Source organism: Periplaneta americana, chromosome 11, assembly GCF_040183065.1.
Source record: "Periplaneta americana isolate PAMFEO1 chromosome 11, P.americana_PAMFEO1_priV1, whole genome shotgun sequence".
In the NCBI taxonomy this organism is placed as follows: domain Eukaryota; kingdom Metazoa; phylum Arthropoda; class Insecta; order Blattodea; family Blattidae; genus Periplaneta; species Periplaneta americana.
Genome location: NC_091127.1, coordinates 20,554,932 through 20,576,066, shown reverse-complemented (window position 1 = coordinate 20,576,066; position 21,135 = coordinate 20,554,932). Strand labels below are relative to the sequence as shown.

At 35.7% G+C, this 21,135-nt stretch overlaps 1 protein-coding gene and 1 long non-coding RNA gene across 2 annotated transcripts in view; one reads left to right on the top strand and one right to left on the bottom strand.

Annotated features, from left to right (window-relative positions):
• Positions 1–4,284, top strand: part of LOC138708869 (uncharacterized) — a 75,300-nt gene extending 71,016 nt beyond the window's left edge. The window contains exon 4 of the long non-coding RNA XR_011334777.1: positions 4,179–4,284. This is a non-coding gene — a long non-coding RNA (uncharacterized lncRNA). The remainder of the gene's footprint in view (positions 1–4,178) is intronic.
• The window catches only part of LOC138708862 (tRNA (34-2'-O)-methyltransferase regulator WDR6), a 45,512-nt gene that overhangs the window by 23,074 nt on the left and 1,303 nt on the right, over positions 1–21,135 (bottom strand). Inside the window, exons 2-7 of the mRNA XM_069839120.1 lie at positions 19,625–19,799; positions 16,246–16,410; positions 14,696–14,843; positions 9,225–9,452; positions 7,653–7,763; positions 4,278–4,614 (exon numbers count right to left, since the gene is read on the bottom strand). Of these exons, the coding sequence (XP_069695221.1) occupies positions 4,278–4,614; positions 7,653–7,763; positions 9,225–9,452; positions 14,696–14,843; positions 16,246–16,410; positions 19,625–19,799 (1,164 nt within the window). The remainder of the gene's footprint in view (positions 1–4,277; positions 4,615–7,652; positions 7,764–9,224; positions 9,453–14,695; positions 14,844–16,245; positions 16,411–19,624; positions 19,800–21,135) is intronic.

Below are 21,135 nucleotides of genomic sequence, written 5' to 3'. Positions count from 1 at the left end.
TTCTTCAGTGATTTTGTCTTCGTAAAAATGTGATAGTTTATTTTTGATTATGGCTGTATAGATCTTATATCCAGAATTGAGAAGACTTATACCCCTGTAATTTTCACATAGTTTTTTGTTTCCTTTCTTATAAATGGGTACTACAATGGCTTTTTGCCAACTTTCTGGGGGGTTAAATCCTGCCCATATATTGTTTAAGAAATATAAAAATCGATAGGTAAATTCTTCTCCAGCGTATTTAAAAAGCTCGAAATTTAAATTATCTTCGCCTGGGGCTTTCCCGTTTTTTAAACGTTTATATACTTCAATGAGTTCATCATAAGTAATAATATCTGTTGTGTTGTTGTTGGAATTCTTTAATGTAAGAGAGATGTTTTTGTGAAACCATATATTTTTAAAGTAAGCAAGTAGAGATTCGTTAGGAATAGGGTTTATAACAACATTTTCTTTTATCTCCGAATTTATTTTCTTTAAAATTTTGAAAGTTTTGGGTCTTGGTAATGTTAAATCTCTTTCTAATCTTGAGACGAAATCACTCCATTTCTCTCGGTGTCGCTTTCTTGTTTCCCGTTTTGCAATTGCTCTCTTTCTTTTATATTCAATTTCATCTTCGAGTTTTTTGTTTGCAAAAATCGGAGATATGCTTCTCGCTTATCATTTATCACCTTCTTGATATCCTCATCCCATTTCAGTATGCCTCTTTTTCTCTTCTGCTTAATATTTTTTACGCCAATACTTTCAAATGCAGCCTTTTTCAAAATATCTGTTAAGTTGTTCCATTCTTCCTCTATATTATCCGAGATTTTAGCAAAAGCTAATGACATTGTCAAATTACAATTGTGAAATTATCGTACTAAAATGAAAAATATTCTATTACACCACTAAAGATGAAACAAAATGATCACAAATACTCCTTAGGGTTTACAATTTTATTGAGAGTCAATATTATCAAAAATAGGCTAATATCTAGATGAAAATTGTAACACACTTATCACAAATGAAGAGTCCACTGCAAGAATGATGGATGTCACTTTCTTGTCGAAAATGACCCAAGACTGTCAATACATAGCTTAAGACATATAGAATGTACATACAGAGTTATATGACATCAACACTGATAGTCATTGTCCAGTAATGATCGGAAAATCACAGTTAAGCTTTGAGCGCTAAGCATTTCAAACTCTCAATTGCTTCTCCTGCAAAATGTATTCCAAATGACATCCATCATTCTTGCAGTGGACTCTTAAAATATTATTTCATACACTCTGTTTATATACAATAAAACAAGAATTAACTTAATTTATGATAATTTCCTAATATATTACAAAATAATAATAAAACTCAGAGAAAGAAACCTAAAAAATATCTACAGCTTGATTTTCTAACCCAAATATTCTTGCACAGAATAGAATGGGTTTCTAAGAAGCCATAGCATCACTAGCGGGTAATTACTGCTTTTCTTTAATTTTAAATATTTTAAATTTCAAATACGTGCATACAACATGACTTAAATTGGTTATAATATTTAAAGACTTAATTAAAGTGTGGTTATCATTATAAGACTGATTTTAACATATAACAAGTCCACTGTAGTCCACTGTAGTATATTCAGTTGTTGTTTTTCACGAGAAATGAGGGGTATTTTGATCGGTGTTCATTATAGATGCCTGTTGCTGATTGATTGATTGATTGATTGATTGATTGATTGATTGATTGATTGATTGATTGATTGATTGATTGATTGATTGATTGATTGATTGATTGATTGATTGATTGATACAACAAGTTTTATTAAATGTTATTTATTGCATGCTAAAATGACTTAGAACTATTCTAGTATTCACATATAATTTTATAATGTTTCTTATACCTGTTCAATTTTATAATATGCATAAATATGTTCTCTCACTGTATATCACCTGTGTTCAGTGTGCCATTTATTGTGTTGTCCACCTGATGATGACTTTTTAAATAAGTCAAAAATATTTGTGGAATATAACTTTGTAACGTAATACTTACTTACTTACTTACTGGCTTTTAAGGAACCCGGAGGTTCATTGCCATCCTCACATAAGCCCACCATTGGTTCCTATCTTGAGCAAGATTAATCCAGTCCCTATCATCATATCCCACCTCCCTCAAATCCATTTTAATATTATCTTCCCATCTACGTCTCAGCCTCCCCAAAGGTCTTTTTCCCTCAGGCCTCCCAACTAACACTCTATATGCATTTCTGGATATGCCCATACGTGCTACATGCCCTGCCCATCTCAAACTCTGGATTTAATGTTCCTAATTATGTCAGGTGAAGAATACAATGCGTGCAGTTCTGTGTTGTGTAACTTTCTCCATTCTCCTGTAACTTCATCCCTCTTAGCCCCAAATATTTTCCTAAGCACCTTATTCTCAAACACCCTTAACCTATGTTCCTCTCTCAAAGTGAGAGTCCAAGTTTCACAACCATAAAGAACAACCGGTAATATAACTGTTTTATAAATTCTAACTTTCAGATTTTTTGACAGCAGACTGGATGACAAAAGCTTCTCAACCGAATAATAACAGGCATTTCCCATATTTATTTTGTGTTTAATTTCCTCCCGAGTATCATTTATATTTGTTACTGTTGCTCCCAGGTATTTGAATTTTTCCACCTCTTCAAAGGATAAATCTCCAATTTTTATATTTCCATTTCGTACAATATTCTCGTCACGAGACATATTCATATACTTTGTCTTTTCGGGATTTACTTCCAAACCTATTTCTTTACTTGCTTAAAGTAAAATTCCCGTGTTTTCCCTAATCGTTTGTCGATTTTCTCCTAACATATTCACGTCATCTGCATAGACAAGCAGCTGATGTAACCCAATCAATTCCAAACCCTTTCTATTATCCTGGACTTTCCTATTGGTATACTCTAGAGCAAAGTTAAAAAGTAAAGGTGATAGTGCATCTCCCTGCTTTAGCCCACAGTGAATTGTTCTTTCGTTGGCGTAATAAGACAGAAAATTAGTTCTGTATTAATATAGATTGATAAGTTGTAGACTGAAACCACACAACTATAATTTAATATAAATTTCTTAAATTTTGTAGTGTAGGCTTTCACGGCCGGAGTCTGTAGATCTAGATTCATTTTCCGGGCTGAGAGGCCGTGGTCTGTTGGTTGGTTTTCTACCAGACGTTTCGTCTGCAACTGCGGCAGACATCTTCAGTGGAGTGGTATCCGAGGTCGCAAGACTCTTCTCGGCGTACCTGAAGCAACTGATCCTGTGGCTGATTGTGAGGGCGTATTTATAATGTAACTAGCGGGCCGAGGCCTGTTGTCGCTGCGGTCCGCGCCGCTTTGTTCGCTGCTCCCGTTCTGGGTTCCGTCCTTTTGTTTAGCTTTACGCCTTCTTCTTTGCGATTAAAGTTGTTGTCATGTTTATAGATTTCGATCGCTTCTCTATGTAGACGGGGGAAGAAGTGCGTCGTCGTGCTCAAGATATCCGTGTCCTTGAATCGTATGTTGTGATCGCCCTCTTGATAGGCATGTGCTGCCACTGCCGATCTGTCGATCTGTCCATGTGGGAAGGTCTACATCGGTACTACACAGCGGAGCGTCAGGACGAGGTTGACAGAACACAATAGGAATTGCCGCTTAGGACAGATCGACAGATTGGCAGTGGCAGCACATGCCTATCAAGAGGGCGATCACAACATACGATTCAAGGACACGGACATCTTGAGCACGACGACGCACTTCTTCCCCCGTCTACATAGAGAAGCGATCGAAATCTATAAACATGACAACAACTTTAATCGCAAGGAAGAAGGCGTAAAGCTAAACAAGTGTTGGTACCCGGTCCTAAACAGAACAGATAAGAAGCCACTACAACAAAAGGACGGAACCCAGAACGGGAGCAGGGAACAAAGCGGAGCGGACCACAGTGACAACAGGCCTCGGCCCGCTAGTTACATTATAAATACGCCCTCACAACCAGCCACAGGATCAGTTGCTTCAGGTACGCCGAGAAGAGCTTTGCGACCTTGGATACCACTCCACTGAAGATGTCTGCCGCAGTTGCAGACGAAACGTCTGGTAGAAAACCAACCAACAGACCACGGCCTCTCAGCCCGGAAAATGAATCTAGTTCTTAAATTTTGTTTGTTAACACAATCCCTAATTGTCTCTCTTACAGAACACTTTCGTATTCCAGAGCTAAATCAGCAGTTAAAAAAAGTCCAACTTCACTAGTGACATCCCTAACTCTATACTCGATGATAATAAATTTACTTACCTACAAAAACGAAGATAAAGCCTTGTATGCTTGCAAGAGCTACGTAATGCATACATGGGGACATCTCCAGTAGGCAGTAACTCGCCAGTCTCTCGTCCTGGAACACCAGCTTCCACTCTCCTTGTCCATCATCCAGCATTGTGCAGTACAGCAAGCATCCACTGTCCGTTACAGCTATAATGTTGCCAGCATTTGTCAGCCCTATTTTTCTTGGAAAGTTCTGGTACTTTCCACAGTCTTCAGCAAACATATCTGCATGGAACGCAAGTGACTTTGGAGCAGGATCCTTTATGTAGAATGGCCACAAACTGATTCCTCCATCACCTCCACCTGTAACCTGGTAAGAAAGTTTCAATGAAGCTCTATTTCATATAATGTTATAGCAATGCTTCTGTCATCTTGTTGGTGGAGGCTGGGGTAGTGGTGGTGGATGTGATGGTTGTATTGTTGACAGAGGCAAAAGTGACTGAAATGGATATTTGGAAAGAAGTGGTTACTTACTTACTGGCTTTTAAGGAACCCGTAGGTTCACTGCCGCCCTCACATAAGCCCGCCATTGGTCCCTATCCTAAGCAAGATTAATCCAGTCTCTACTATCATATCCTACCTCCCTCAAATCCATTTTAATATTATCTTCCCATCTACGTCTCGGCCTCCCCAAAGGTCTTTTTCCCTCCGACCTCCCAACTAACACTCTATATGCATTTTTGGATTCGCCCATACGTGCTACATGTCCTGCCCATCTCAAACGTCTGGATTTTATGTTCCTAATTATGTCAGGTGAAGTATACAATGCGTGCAGCTCTGCGTTGTGTAACTTTCTCCATTCTCCTGTAACTTCATCCCTCTTAGCCCCAAATATTTTCCTAAGAACCTTATTCTCAAACACCCTTAATCTCTGTTCCTCTCTCAAAGTGAGAGTCCAAGTTTCACAACCATACAGAACAACCAGTAATATAACTGTTTTATAAATTCTAACTTTCAGACTTTTTGACAGAAGACTAGATGACAAAAGCTTCTCAACCGAATAATAACACGCATTTCCCATATTTATTCTGTGTTTAATTTCCTCCCGAGTGTCATTTAGATTTGTTACTGTTGCTCCAAGATATTTGAATTTTTCCACCTCTTCGAAGGATAAATCTCCAATTTTTATAGTTCCATTTCGTACAATATTCTGGTCACGAGACAGCCTATTTAAAAGTAGTATACAAACATGTACTACGTAAACTAAACGAATGTGAAGCTAACAAACCTTAAAACAATCTCTGACATTATCTTTCCAAATTTCTCCTTTTATATGGCATTACTTGGACTCAGAATGACAAGGTTCTATCTGACATTTTTAGCAAAATTGAGATTTTTGTTGCATTGAATTCTGCTACTTCACAGCTATCTACCATATAAATTCTGTGGCCAGCAGTGGCGGCTTCTCAAGGGGGTTGCAGGTTTATACACCCCCAGTAATGTTCCTAATCTCCCGGCTTTGTTACTATTAAAAATATAATTTTATTTTACAATTTTCATTCATGACTGTCTGCAGCTGGCGTCTTGTTTTGTACGTCTGCAGGAGCCTCCGAGCCTCTTGGTTTGCAAAGACGTTGAAAACCTAGGGAAGGTAGTTTATAGAGATGTTCGACTAATGCGGGGACAGGGGGTTAGAGGCGTGGTCTACTGCTTTCCTCATTGAGAATGGTTTGTCGCACTCCCTGACATGGACACCAACGTCAGTGCAGAAGAAACTAAATTCACTAGGAAAGTATCTGTTTCAACTAGACATTTGTCCGAAGTAATAAGCATGAAAAATGTATTCATTCAGCTTGTGCTAGGAACAGTCGCATATTTCGCATATTACTTTCTCAATCTGCATCCACACAAACGGCACAATGCATAAAGGAGCTTGTATTTTGCTTTAGAGTTCTAAGAGTTGTCGTTCTGACAATAAGTGCTGCTATCTCCCGACAGTCTACGAAAGCTGCATTTTAATTTTATGAACGAAAACGTTGCACTTGGTACTTGGTAGCATTCTGATGACGATTCTGTGCTCAAATGTTTTTCATGAGGGTAAATCGCAATATAGAGAGCTCCGCCCACGACCCCTTCCACTTTTGTACTTTCTGTATAAATAGGTATGCTTGTATTTAGTCATTTTACTTATTAATTGCATATAAATTAGCTTTATATGCATACGCCCTCAGGTATACACGGTTTTAAACTTTAAGGTAAAGTATGTTTAACTCCTCTTCGATATCCATTGTGCAACACCACATTTTCAAACCACCACCCGCCACTGGTGGCCAGGAAGAAAAGGTCTTAAGTAAAAAATTTTATACTTTTCAAGAGAGCAGTAGATAGAAATTGATGTCAATTATAGAGCTTTTTAATTAAGACTTTTTTCCTGGGTATTATTTGTTTATATTTCTTCTAAAATAGGTAATATTGCTCATTTAACAATCTTCTTGATTATTTCCAAAAATAGCCGCATTTAAGCCCTTTTAAGACTAGAAGCCAAACTGAGTAGAAGGGACTATGTAAACATAAGACCTTTTTCATGTCAAAATAAATGAGAAATATAAATTATTAGGAATTCAAAATGGGTCTTAAACGATTATAGGACTGTTTACCCTGGTGCTTAAAGTTTTAAAAGTTAAGGGCATCAGTATGTGATAAAATGGCTAAAATACAAGTTAGACCTTTTTAATAGGGAAGCATGGAAAATAAACATGTGCTGGTTTGTAAGGAACAAAGTATCAAATATTCTTAAGTCCTTTATTCTGTGTGTACTCGATTCAAAAAGTACTGTACTTAGGACATTTGGTAATGCTCTATAAATCCAGTCAGGAGTCTTATTTGACTTTAACCGTTTTACCAGATTGTAGAGAATTGTTTCCACTTTCAGAATATATAAAAATCTCATTTTCACAAAAAATTGACTTAAGACCTTTTTCCTCCCGGCCACAGAATTATATGTTGATATCTCAATTATTTTTCACGCTAAAGTTAGTTTGAAAAGGTTCTTATCTCCATTGATTTTATTAACAACCAAACTCCTGTAAAATTTACTGAACACTAGATTGAACCTTGTCATTCTGAACATGAAGATTGAGTACCATATTGTCGAAACAGCTGTTTACCCAGATACTTCATAGAATCGTGTCATGGTCAAAACTGCAGAAGTATCAATTCTACCGCAATAAAACCATGACTATTGTGTATGATATTAATATTTTTAGCAATAAAGTTTCGATTTCTTTTGCAAAATATATGCAATACGCTGTATTTAAGTGTGTAATATAAACCAGGTGTCAATATTCGGCAATAAATCTGTCACTTTCACAATTGCTGGACAACTGCATTACACAATTGATTCCTTACTATTAAATTGTTCTCCTTATTGTAGTCTATACTCCACACACTTCCGTTCTGATGAGTTTTCCAGCTTTTCTGCAATGACCCATCAATACCCCATATACATAGGCGTGAGTCCTGAAATGAACGAAGTTATACATCTTGATTACACAACTTTTAACACTGTGTCACTTCGGAAAACGTATTATGTGTCTTTCACGTGTTAAATTTTACATTACCTTGTTAACATGTTTCAGTCTGTTTTCGGCCATCTTCAGAACTGGTTGTTGCTGGTCTTGGCGCCTTTTGTTTGTGTTTCCTGTGGGGGTGTGTTTATGTAGTGTAATTTCAGAACACACACACTCTTTGACTCCACATTACACTACACAAATACACCCCCACAAGAAACACAAACAAAAGGCGCCAAGACCAGCAACAACCAGTTCTGAAGATGGCCGATAGCAGGCTGAAACATGTTAACGAGGTAATGTAAAATTTAACACGTGAAAGACACATAATACGTTTTCTGAACGAAGTTATTTTGTTATAAATTAAATTATTAATTGCATATGGAAATAAGTATGTACTTTAAATCTAACAAAAAATTTTCCTTAGACACTACAATGAAAATACAATTACAAATTTATGTGCAATAACGAACATACACAATCCTCCTCTTATCAAATAGGACTTGAAAAGTGTGTACTGTAACTCTTTTAATTCACATTTAAGACAATCTTTTATGGTTTACAATTATGTATATTCTACGTATAATGGGCGTTCATTTCAAAGTGTGTCATGACGTCACCGTTGTGAGTCAGCAATTTGAAGCGAGTTTCAGCTTTTATGTCAGAGAAGTTGCCTATTATTCAAGGCGTTCAATCTGAACTTGAGAACATGTACGATATAACTTGAACGTCGTAGCAACAGATGACGGTCTGTGTGCTACCATAACCTCTTTCGAACTGTATTTTGCGCGAGCAAGTCGTACGCAGGGTATTTGTTATCATCGGTTGCGTACGGCAACATTCTACAATACAAATCAAATGCTCCGTGTCCATGTTGACCGTCGAAGTTAATGTCAACAAATACGTAAGTAATCGTCTTGACCCTCTCCACATAACCCGACAGTAAGAAAAAATTCACCTCAGTACATGTTTCCAAACAGTTCACATTCCTGCCACTACAGGTGTTACCGTACATATCGGTAAGTTCTCTTCAGAATGAACGCCGTACTTGCTAGGCAACTTCTCTGGCACATAAGTAATACGCCTCTGTGGAAGTGTAGGAAGATTGAATTCTCTAGGCTCATCAGCTAGCCACATGACGGCATACAGCGAGCCACGACACACTTTGAACTGAACACGTAGTATTAATTACTGTTTCACCAGCTGCAACTCAGCAAAAGGCTTCTCTCTAAAAAGAAGCTGTGTTCGACTCCAGTCAGATTCTTTAAGATTTGCGGGAAGAATTTCTCTGAGAACTTCTGTTTTTTCTCATTATACCATTTTCCTGTTATCGCCTCTGAATAGCCTTTGTAGCTGAAACGTTATGTTAACTGAAAAATTACCATCTGTTATTTATTTAGGACACACTGACCTCACCAACACTGATGACTGCGTTGTTCACAATGACGTTCCTCCAGACACGTGCTGTGTGTCCATATAGTGTATGTAGCAATCGTACTTGTGCATCCCGCCATCTGGACACACGGCTGCTACCCTCAGTCTGTGGCATATGCACAGTCCACAACCGCACACTACGGTCATCAGATGAAGTACAAATGAGCTGCAAACTGGAGTCGTACGACACGGAGAATATCACACCCTGTAATCAGCACAGAGGTGTGTACTGGCGAATAAATCTCTGATCCATTTAATCTCTCACTCACCTGTCTGAGTTGGACTTGAATGACTGACTCACATAAGCCCGCTATAAGTCCCTATCCTAAGCAAGATTAATCCAATCCCTACCCTACCAGAAACTACAGCGTGTTCATAACGCGTGTGTCCGCTTCATTTGTAATGTTCAATACTATGATCATATCTCACCTTCTTTCGAGAAGTTATCATGGCTTAGGTTACATGAGAGGAGAAATCTGCACTCACTTTCTCTCCTATATCGAATTATGCACACTTCATCCCCCTATTATTTATTCGCTCGTTTTCATACTCTCTCTCGCTATCATAATATTAATACTCGATCACAACGCGATAACACGCTAGAAATTCCACTTCACACATCATCTCTGTATTCCTCATCTTTCACTGTTGCTACCTCTCGTCACTGGAAGTCTCTGCCGCCTGAAGTCAAGGGCTGCCGAACATTGGAATCTTTCAAATCCAAGTTAGAAAATTATCTTATGACGAGTTGCCAAACTAACTTACTATTATGACAAGTGTTGTATTGCATGTTTCCACGTATTCACATCTTTTTTTATGTTCTAGTGATTTTTAACTTATTTTATATTTTTGTTTTCATATTTTCCGATAATGGTATATCTCTAATGTGATAAGTTGAGCTATATATAAACATAATTTTCCTTACTGTGTGTACTTAAAAATATTGTATTCATTGTATGCTTTGTACTGCACTATTTTATTACTACTATTAGTATTATTATTACTATTAGGCCTGTTATTATTATTATTATTATTATTATTATTATTATTATTATTATTATTATCATTATTATTATTATTATCATTATTATTATTACTATTCTTATGTATTATTATTATTATGATTATTATTATTATTATTACTATTATTATTATTATCAATAATTGTCTTATTTTTTTATACTTTGTATGCCTCATTTATTTTTGACCTGCTGTTCACATTTTATTATGCTTTTTTCTTTCCTTCTCTATGTTATATATTATGTCTGATTTCTTCTTACTTGTTGTTTACATTTTATTATTATTATCTTATTCAGTTTTTGTGTAAAATTGTAGTGTATTTTGTAAATTTGTAGTGTTTTTGTAACGCAGTTTTTACTCCTGGTTGAGTGTTAGAGAAGGCCGTATGGCCTTAACTCTGCCAGGTTAAATAAATCATTATTATTATTATTATTATTATTATTATTATTATTATTATTATTATTATCATACCCCACCTCCTTCAAATCAATTTTAATATTATCCTCCCATCTACGTCTCAGCTTCCCCAAAGGTCTTTATCCTTCAGGTCTCCCAACTAACACTCTATATGCATTTATGGATTGATCCATACGTGCTATATGCCCTGCCCATCTCAAACGTCTCGATTTAATGTTTCTAAAATTATGTTAGGTGAAGAATACAATATGTGCAGTTCTGCGCTGTGTAACTTACTCCATTCTCCTGTAACTTCATTCCTTTTAGCCCCAAATATTTTCCTAAGCACCTTATTCTGGAACATCCTTAACCTCTGTTCCTCTCTCAAAGTGAGAGTCCAAGTTTCACAGCCATACAGAACAACCAGTAACATAACTGTTTTATGAATTCTATCTTTAAGATTTTTTGACGGCAGACTGGATGACAAAAGCTTCTCAACCGAATAATAACAGGCATTTCCCATATTTATTCTGTGTTTGATTTCCTCTCAAGTGTCATTTATATTTGTTACTGTTGCTCCAAAAGTATTTGAATTTTCCTACCTCTTCAAAGGATAAATTTCCAATTTTATATTTCCATTTCATACGATATTATACTTTGTCTTTTCGGGATTTACTTCCAAACCTATCTCTTTACTTGCTTCAAGTAAAAGTCCCGTGTTTTCCCTAATAGTTTGTAGAGTTTCTCCTAACATATTCACGTCATCTGCATAAACAAGCAACTGATGTAACCCGTTCAATTCCAAACTCTCTCGGTTTTCCTGCACTTTCCTAATGGCATATTCTAAAGCGAAGTTAAAAAGTAAAGATGATGGTGCATCTCCCTACTTTAGCCCACAGTGAATTGAAAAAGTGTGAGACAGAAACTAGCCTATACGGACTCTGCTATACATTTCACTGAGACACATTTTAATTAATCGAACTAGTTTCTTGGGAATATCAAATTTAATAAGAATGTTATATAAAACTTCTCTCTTAACCGAGAATAACTGATGTACTGTGCCCTTATACTCCCATTTTTCCTCCAATATCTATCAAATACAAAAAAAATCTGATCAGTAGTCGATCTATTATGCCTAAAACCACACTTATGATCCCCAATAATTTCATCTACATTTGGAGTGATCTTCTCAAAAGAATATTGGGCAAAATTTTGTACGTCAATAGAAGTGATATTCCTCAAAAGTTACTAGAGTTAGTCTTTTCCCCCTTCTTAAAGAGAGGTACAATTATGGAGTCCTTCCATTGTTCCGGTACAATATTCTTTTCCCAAATATCAAGTACAGTACAAGCTTATAAATTTCACTAGATAATGCTTTCCCACTCTCTTATATTAATTCTGCTGGAATTTGATCGTTATCTGGAGACTTGTACTTTTTCAGATTTTCTATCGCAATTTCGACTTCAGAAAGCATGGCTTCAGGTATAAATGGCTCAGCTGTTTGTATTTCAATGACGACCTGATCATTTCTATTTGGCCTATGTACATTTAGTAGTTGCCCAAAATAGTTTTTCCATCTGTTCAGGATGGAATGGTTTTCGGCGTAATAGATCGACTATTGATCAGATTTTTTGTATTCGGCAGATAATGGAGAAAAAATGGGAGTATAAGGGTACAGTACATCAGTTATTCATAGATTTCAAAAAGGCTTATGACTCGGTTAAGAGGGAAGTATTATATGATATTCTTATTGAATTTGGTATTCCCAAGAAACTAGTTCGATTAATTAAAATGTGTCTCAGTGAAACATACAGCAGAGTCCGTATAGGTCAGTTTCTATCTGATCCTTTTCCAATTCACTGCGGGCTAAAGCAGGGAGATGCACTATCACCTTTACTTTTTAACTTCGCTTTAGAATATGCCATTAGGAAAGTTCAGGATAACAGGCAGGGTTTGGAATTGAACGGGCTACATCAGCTTCTTGTCTATGCGGATGACGTGAATATGTTAGGAGAAAATACACAAACGGTTAGGGAAAACACGGAAATTTTACTTGAAGCAAGTAAAGCGATCGGTTTGGAAGTAAATCCCGAAAAGACAAAGTATATGATTATGTCTCGTGACGGGAATATTGTACGAAATGGAAATATAAATATTGGAGATTTATCCTTCGAAGAGGTGGAAAAATTCAAATATCTTGGAGCAACAGTAACAAATATAAATGACACTCGGGAGGAAATTAAACGCAGAATAAATATGGGAAATGCGTGTTATTATTCGGTTGAGAAGCTCTTATCATCCAGTCTGCTGTCCAAAAATCTGAAAGTTAGAATTTATAAAACAGTTATATTACCGGTTCTTCTATATGGCTGTGAAACTTGGACTCTCACTCTGAGAGAGGAACATAGGTTAAGGGTGTTTGAGAATAAGGTGCTTAGGAAAATATTTGGGGCTAAGCGGGATGAAGTTACAGGAGAATGGAGAAAGTTACACAACACAGAACTGCACGCATTGTATTCTTCACCTGACATAATTAGGAACTTGAAATCCAGACGTTTGAGATGGGCAGGGCATGTAGCACGTATGGGCGAATCCAGAAATGCATATAGAGTGTTAGTTGGGAGACCGGAGGGAAAAAGACCTTTAGGGAGGCCGAGACGTAGATGGGAGGATAATATTAAAATGGATTTGAGGGAGGTGGGGTATGATGATAGAGACTGGCTTAATCTTGCACAGGATAGGGACCGATGGCGGGCTTATGTGAGGGCGGCAATGAACCTTCGGGTTCCTTAAAAGCCATTTGTAAGTAAGTAAGTAAGTAAGTTCAGGATGGAATGAGAGTCTGCAAGCAAGTCACCATTCTCATCCTTGATAATGTTTACCCTTGCCTGATATCCTTTCTTAAATTCCTTTATGCCCTTATATAAATCTCTAATGTTTTTCATTCTTACTATTTGTTTCTACCTCATTCAGTTTTTCCTTCGAGTAATCTCTTTTTTTGTTCCTAAATGTACGACTTGCTTCCTATCTTTCAATGAAATAATTATCTCTATTCGCCTGGACTGGATCTGTTGGATCTGTAAGAATTTCAATTTTGCCTGTTTCCTTCTTTGTACTACCCATGAAAAAATCTTCATCAAACCACGGTTTTTTTTCTTAGTTTTCTAATAGCCTATGCTCTGCTCAGCTGCAATTTTGATATTATCTCTGGTGGGTTAGTGAATGGAGAACTAAAGTGGGAAATTGGAGATTAAGACCAGTATATTTACAAATGTTAATCTATGCGGATGATATAATTTTAATAGCAGAAACACCTGAAAGCCTACAACACATGCTGATGGAATGGAACAAAGAGTTAATGAGAAAAGGGATGCGGATTAATGTCAACAAGAGTAAAGTAATGTGGATCTCTAAGGAAGATAGACAGCGAACAGAATTTAACATTGAATGTACAGAAAGCAACATCAGCATACTATCAAATAAGTAATACAATAGTTGGGAAAAAAGAAATAACCACTAAGACAAAAATACAGATATATAATTCAATAATTAAACCTATAATACAATACAGTACCGAAAGCTTACCACTCTTAGATAAACATCGAAGTAAATTAACAGCAGTGGAAATGAAATATCTTAGAAGAACTGTAGGAAAGACCAGAAGAGATAGGATAAGGAATGACAGGATAAGAGAAGAAGTTAAAATGAGAAAAGCATTAACAGAGGTGATTAATGAAAGGCAGTTGAAATGGTTTGGGCATGCATATCGTATGGGAGAGGAAAGGAAGGTTAAACAGGTGATGGAAATGAGAGTGGAAGGAAGAAAGCGATGAGGAAGACCAAGGATTAAATGCGAGGATACAATAGAAAGAATAGGCCAAAAGAAGGGAAAAACAATGGTAGAGATGAAGAGAATGTGTAGAGACCGGGAAAAATGGATGAAATGGACGGAGAACCCGACGCTTAGCAGCAGAAGGGACTGAAGAAGAAGAAGAAGAAGAAGAGGAGGGTTAATGAATGAATGAATCTCACATCGTGACCCTCTAGTGTGTGAAGTACTGGACACACTTCTTTTTCTGTCTGTACAGAGGCTGGAGCCCACACCAAGACTTGCTGGAACACAGTGCCAGCAAACACAATCATCTCATCCCATGATGACCCATCCAGAAGAGCACAGTATCTGAACAAACTTGTTAAGGAGTATTGCACCGTAGGTAGCTCTTTATTTAACTTCTACTAAAGACTACTCAATGATGCGGCGATAAAATCAATCTTCTTAATGTATGCAACTGTTTGCTGACAACATAAAGTCCACTATAGTCCACTGTAGTATATTCAGTTGTTGTTTTTCACGAGAAATGAGGGGTATTTTGATCGGTGTTCATTATAGATGCCTGTTGCTAGTTGCCAGAGGTGGGGTGTAGTCAATATTTACTGCAGGGCTGTATCTTCTGCAACTGGTACTGATGATTTTAATGTACTTCTTTTGTGGTTTATGGATGGACAGTATAGAAGAATGTGTTCCAGATATTCATCACGATTATTACACCACAGACAAGTAGGATTATCAGAAATGTGAAATCGGTGTAGGTACAATTGAGTGACAATGTGACCTGTTCTGGCTCTTGTTAAAAATGTTTGAACATGTCTGGGTAAGTTTTTGTACATTTCCAGGTCATTTGGTTTCTTTTGTACAGAAGAGAGCCAATTGTTGATCCATAGGTTTGTAAAATGAGACTTTACTGAAGTAAAAGCATTGGATAGAGATATCACTTGAAGAGGTCTTGGTTGCAAATATGTTGCCTGTTTTGCAATATTATAGACTTTCTCGTTTCCAGGTATACACAATGACTAGGTATCCATTGAAATGTTATTTCCTTTTGGAGTTCTCTTAGTTTACGTAGTTGTTTCTGAATTGGAATAATTCTATGTGCATATAGGTTTGGTACACATTTAATTATATTAAATATAGCCCCCTTGGAGTCGGTAAGTATGCAAATAGACTTTTCAGAAATTTGAGTAACACACTGAAGAGCAGCATCAATAGCTAGCAATTCAGTGTCAAGACTGGAGGAGGATGAACATGGTATGAAATAACTTTCTTGATATTTTGGAATATCTCTCTCGTGGGTACTCACCTTGTCGTGGTGAGGGGGCTTAAACTTGTTGTTTAAGCTAACAAGTAACAAAGAGGTACCCACATAAGCTGCATTACCACCAACGCAGTCCCACTATATTTTTCACTGTTTATATTCATGGAGTCCCTCAGTGTAAAATTCTCCGGAGGTAAAATAGTCCCTCAATCGGATCTCCGGGTAGGGACTGCACTGAGAGATGCCAAGAATCGTACTAAATTTATATGGCGATAAAACAGCAACAGGAAAAGAAGAGGTGACAATTTGCCAACTTGTCCCACAGCAATTTTATAAGTCAGGAATTCTACAAAATCTTCTAAATATCAAATCCATTTCTTTCATCACTCGCAATATGGAATTACTAATAAACACTTGAAAGGTTGGCATCTCTGCGAATATAATGAGCTATCTCAACAGTAAGTACCATCTACGATACATAAAGGATACAAGATACAATTTATTTGACAATGTATGTTCTTCAGTTTCTGTCCTGTTTGACCATTCCACAGGGAGATTTTGTTGTGTGCAGTCACTGTGACTACATTTCCACACTCGAGCCATGTCAGATACTGGATCCAGTCATCAGCACACCATGCTACACGCCTCGAGATCCTGTCAAAACATGATACACACAGAAGCCTGATAATCATCATTGCCTATTTTACGATTTAAATTTCCTGCTGTCTGATACAAAAAAAAACCTCTTTTATTGCTTCAAAACAGGTTCGGGAATTTTTATTCATGTACAGTAGGGCAAAAAAAAAAACCGGACCAACCCTTTTAGCTGATTTCAGAGTCACAGATTCAAATTTTGCTAGTCACAAAACACATCCATCTTGTACAATTAATTGTAACAATGAAATTTATTGCATTTGTTTTATTCTTACCGTCTTTTGTTTTCTTCAGTTTCATTGATTCATTCATTTATTTATTTTATTCCATAGATCTTACATGAGCAATGAAGCTTTAAGATGTGGAACAAGTCAAAATTTTACAATATTACAATTACAATTTTTACAAATTTTTATAGTTTTACAATTTAGTAATTTTCTACAATTTTTACAATTTTGTGCAATTTTTTACAATATTTTGTCAAGATGTAGTGAGATGAGGTGACGTCCGAGGATTCGCCAAAATATTACCCGGCATTTGCCTTTTGATTTAGGGAAAACCTCGGAAAAACCCAACCAGGTAATCAACTCAAAGGGGGGTAATCTAATCAAAGGGGTTGATGCCAAGGACTCGCCATAGACCATCCGGGTTCAGTCCCATGCCTCAAACTTACAGACGAAAAAACTTTGAGAGTTTTATTTTCATCTGGCATCAATATTACATTTCTACCTCTCTTCGGCAAAGATAACTGCGTATTTTTACATTAAATAGCAGTACATACCTCTGGCTTCATTATTCATATTGAAATTACCACAGTTTGACACAATACACAGCACAGAATTCTTTTGTATCAGCTACAAGGGTCGGTCCGGTTTTTTTGCCATTTCTGTACACTGACAGTGACTGTTAATGTAAGTAATGTTAACTTAATTAATTTAGAATTGTTAATTATAATAGAGGGAAAGGAACTGGCCACCCCACCCCATTATCTCCTGGCCTAGTTGTCTCATAAGTGGTGCCATGTTGGTATCACTTGTGGGGTTCAGACCTGTTTTCAGACAGTTGATTAAACAACAACAATTGTAATAATTTTAATCTTACAGCGATCATAGTTTTATTTGACTGTGGGCTACTTTAACAAAGCAGCACTCATACCTTGCCACATGGCACTTGAAAGTAGTACCAGCATCCCGTGTTATTATTTCAATCACAGCAATCACTTGCAGATGAATACATTTTGCTTTGTTGATATCAGGATTAAAAATATAGTGAATAGACTTTTAGATAATTACAAATTACATTATCAAGAAAGACGATAATGGTATTATTATTATTACTAGCCGTACCCGTGTGCTCCGCTGCACCTGTTAGAAATAAATATAAAGTAATTACATAATTAAAATAGGACATCTGGTCCATGGAACATTCGTGTTTGATAGAAGGATAAATCGTTTAATATGTTACTTCATTTAAATTGTATTTAAATAATTAAAATGCGATCATTTTGGTCCAGAGAGCACTCAGAAGTTACTGTAATAACATTATAGCATTATGTCCATCTAGAGAAACTACACTTTCCAATGGTGAAATAATAATTAATTATACAAATCGGTTAATTTAGCTTTCGATATTACTTCATACAAACACAGAAACATTCTCTGTAGGCTATGTTTCATAGCATTCGATTGTTGTTGTCCAAGGCCCCTTATAGACGTAGTCATTTGTTTTCATTTCATTACACCGCCTTAGATGGCATTGTATTTTAATTTTAAAACTCATTTATCTCATTAAATATCAGTCCTATCAAAATTTTGCAAAAGAATAAAACTTATCGAAAATCATTTTTAAAGAAACTTTTGTTATGTAATATTTCACAAAAATCAGTAATAAGCTATATATTTCGATTTATTTAATTCAGGCCCCCTTACAACCCCCCTTTTAAATTTTGAATGTCATATAGCCTAAAATCTAAGTTACAGCGAACTTATTTATATTCCAATTTTCATATAAATCGATTCAGCCATTATCGCGTGAAAAGGTAACAAACATCCAGACAGACAGACAGACAGACATACAGACAAAAATTTCAAAAAAGCGATTTTCGGTTTCAGAGTGGTTAATTATATATGTTAGGACCAATTATTTTTGGAAAATCGAAAATTACCAGAAAAATTTCGGCTACAGATTTATTATTAGTATAGATTATTGTTATTATTATTATTATTATTATTATTATTAATGTGGTGGTGGTGGTGGTCGTCATCATCATCATCATCATCATTATCATCATCATCATCATTTCCATTGCAGTATAAGAATCTCATGGTTTTCATTACTCAGATACAAATGTAAAATAAATATCACATGCAAACAAACAAAAAAATAGATGCTTCCTGATTTCTCAGAATTATTCATGATAAGAATGCAGAAGAAAAGGAATGCAGATTATAAGAGAAACAAATTTCACCCTCTCTGGATCATATAGATGTTTACAGAAACAAATTGAAAAATCACGTGCTACACGAATTCCATGACAAATTTTGAATTAGCAATGATGATGATGATGATGATGATGATGATGATGATGATCAAATAAGTAGGAATCTAATAATTTAAAAGTTAATGTCGAATTAGTTCCCATTTTCATTACATAAAATACAGATATTGTTTTGCAAGATCCATTGATTTTTTATGTTTTTCCATCCATTATATGACCTGGTACCGAGATGATAGTCTCATGACCTTTCGGCTATTGTACAATTTGAATAGTAATCCCCATTAATTGTACATGGAGGACATGTATGCTGACATGACCGCTAGATGGCATGGAGATAAGAGGACTGGCCAATAGATGGCAGCAATGCATTGTATTAAATGTAACAATATTGTACTGCTCCAAATAGTTGTGAAATGATCTTGAAGTTAAAGCAATTGAAAATATAAAATCTAAGATTAAAAAATGAAAAAAAAAAAAATAGTGTTACCAAAGAAATTTCCTACAGAATTGTAATCTATTATGAAAAGTTGTGGTAAGTTCTCACATTTGTTCCATATAATTCGCATACAAAGTTGTGATACTTATTTCTGAAAATATATGCTAAAAGGTATACTTAATGCACAATAGGCCTATCTGTACATCCAAACAAAGTAACGTTTTAGAATACCGACATTAATGTCAATATAATATTTTAACATGTGAATAAAAATTACTTACTTAAAGGAATCTCCATCCTCAATCTCACACAGCTGTATTCTCTTCCCTCCAACCACAGCTAGATTCCGATTCTGTGCAATAAATATGTGGTGTATGCTTTGTTCTTCAAATATCTCCTCCTTTGTTACAAGTTTACCAGATTTTATTTCGAAAATTTGAATAGTTCCTCCAATACCTAAAATGTTAGTACAAACATAAAAATTGCATGATGAATTATTAATAGAATATGACAGCTGCCTGCGTATTATTTATTTACTTATTCTGCTGTAGTTAAGGCCATCAGGCCTTCTCTTCCACAACACCAGTCTGCGAGACCCTGACTTATCAAAAAGCTAGTGTTTTAGGGATCATTTCCCAAAATTAAAAGAGCTTTCAATTGCCTCAATCAGTGATTTTGTTCGATTCATTATGAAGACCAGACTTATTGGTTGGGATTTAGGATGGGGTAGCACAATAGATCTTGAAGAATAGGTTCTACCAAATTGGTTATTATTGTTCTTGAGTACTGCCTCCACATTTGTGGTTTTAGTGTCTCTTAGCAGTAGAATGTGTAATACAGCATTTACCGGGTAATATAAATGAAGTGCACACCTGTAAGTTACACCTTCCTCTTAAATCTTTATCTTTATGCCTACTTTACCTATGGTTACTATTTTGTTATGAAGTACAAAATATAAACATATAGAAGAAGGTGTCAATCGACAGAACAAAATAATATTGTGAAGAATACTATATCTGCTCGTTCAAGTTTTTAGTAAAAAAAAAAAAAAAAAAAAACGCTTCTAGATGCAGTAGGCTATTTGATGTAAAAATAATGTACCGGTATTTATTGTAAAACTTCAATATATTTAGAAGAAAAACAACTCTGCAACACAATCAATGCTTTCTCATAATAAAAAAAATTTCTGTAGCTATTCATTTTATTATAAACAAATAAACCTTGATATTTTCACTTTTGGGGAAAATGTCAATAGGAATAAACCAGATTGATTATTTATGATTTGTCGTCATGAGTAAAATAAGGAAGAATGGCTGGATTTAAATGTAACCATTAGTTCTTTCAGAAATGGCAGCAAAATATTGTATACCTAATATTATGACCATAATAAAATTCTAAATTATAGACATCAGCTCAAAGAATTTTGAGTGACCACAAGGGTCCTGAATACAATAAACATGTATAATATAATGTGATGTGATACATTAAAGAAAAAAGAAAGTTAATTGCTGAAGGCAAATATAAGCTGATTAATTGAAATAGAGATGATGATGTAATATTTGAAGAGAATCCTTGATAATATTTATAAGAATAGACATTACATAATCAAAAGGAATGTGAAGTTCCTTAAGATAATTCCACGTGAATTTTGTGATTGAACCTCTACTGCCAAACAGCAAACCAATGACGGACCATTGTTTAAGAGGGACGTTGTACTTTTGAGAAAGATACGGCAGACAAAGCTCATATATGGACTTCTTCTCAATATCAACTTCAGTGGCCTGATTTAGGT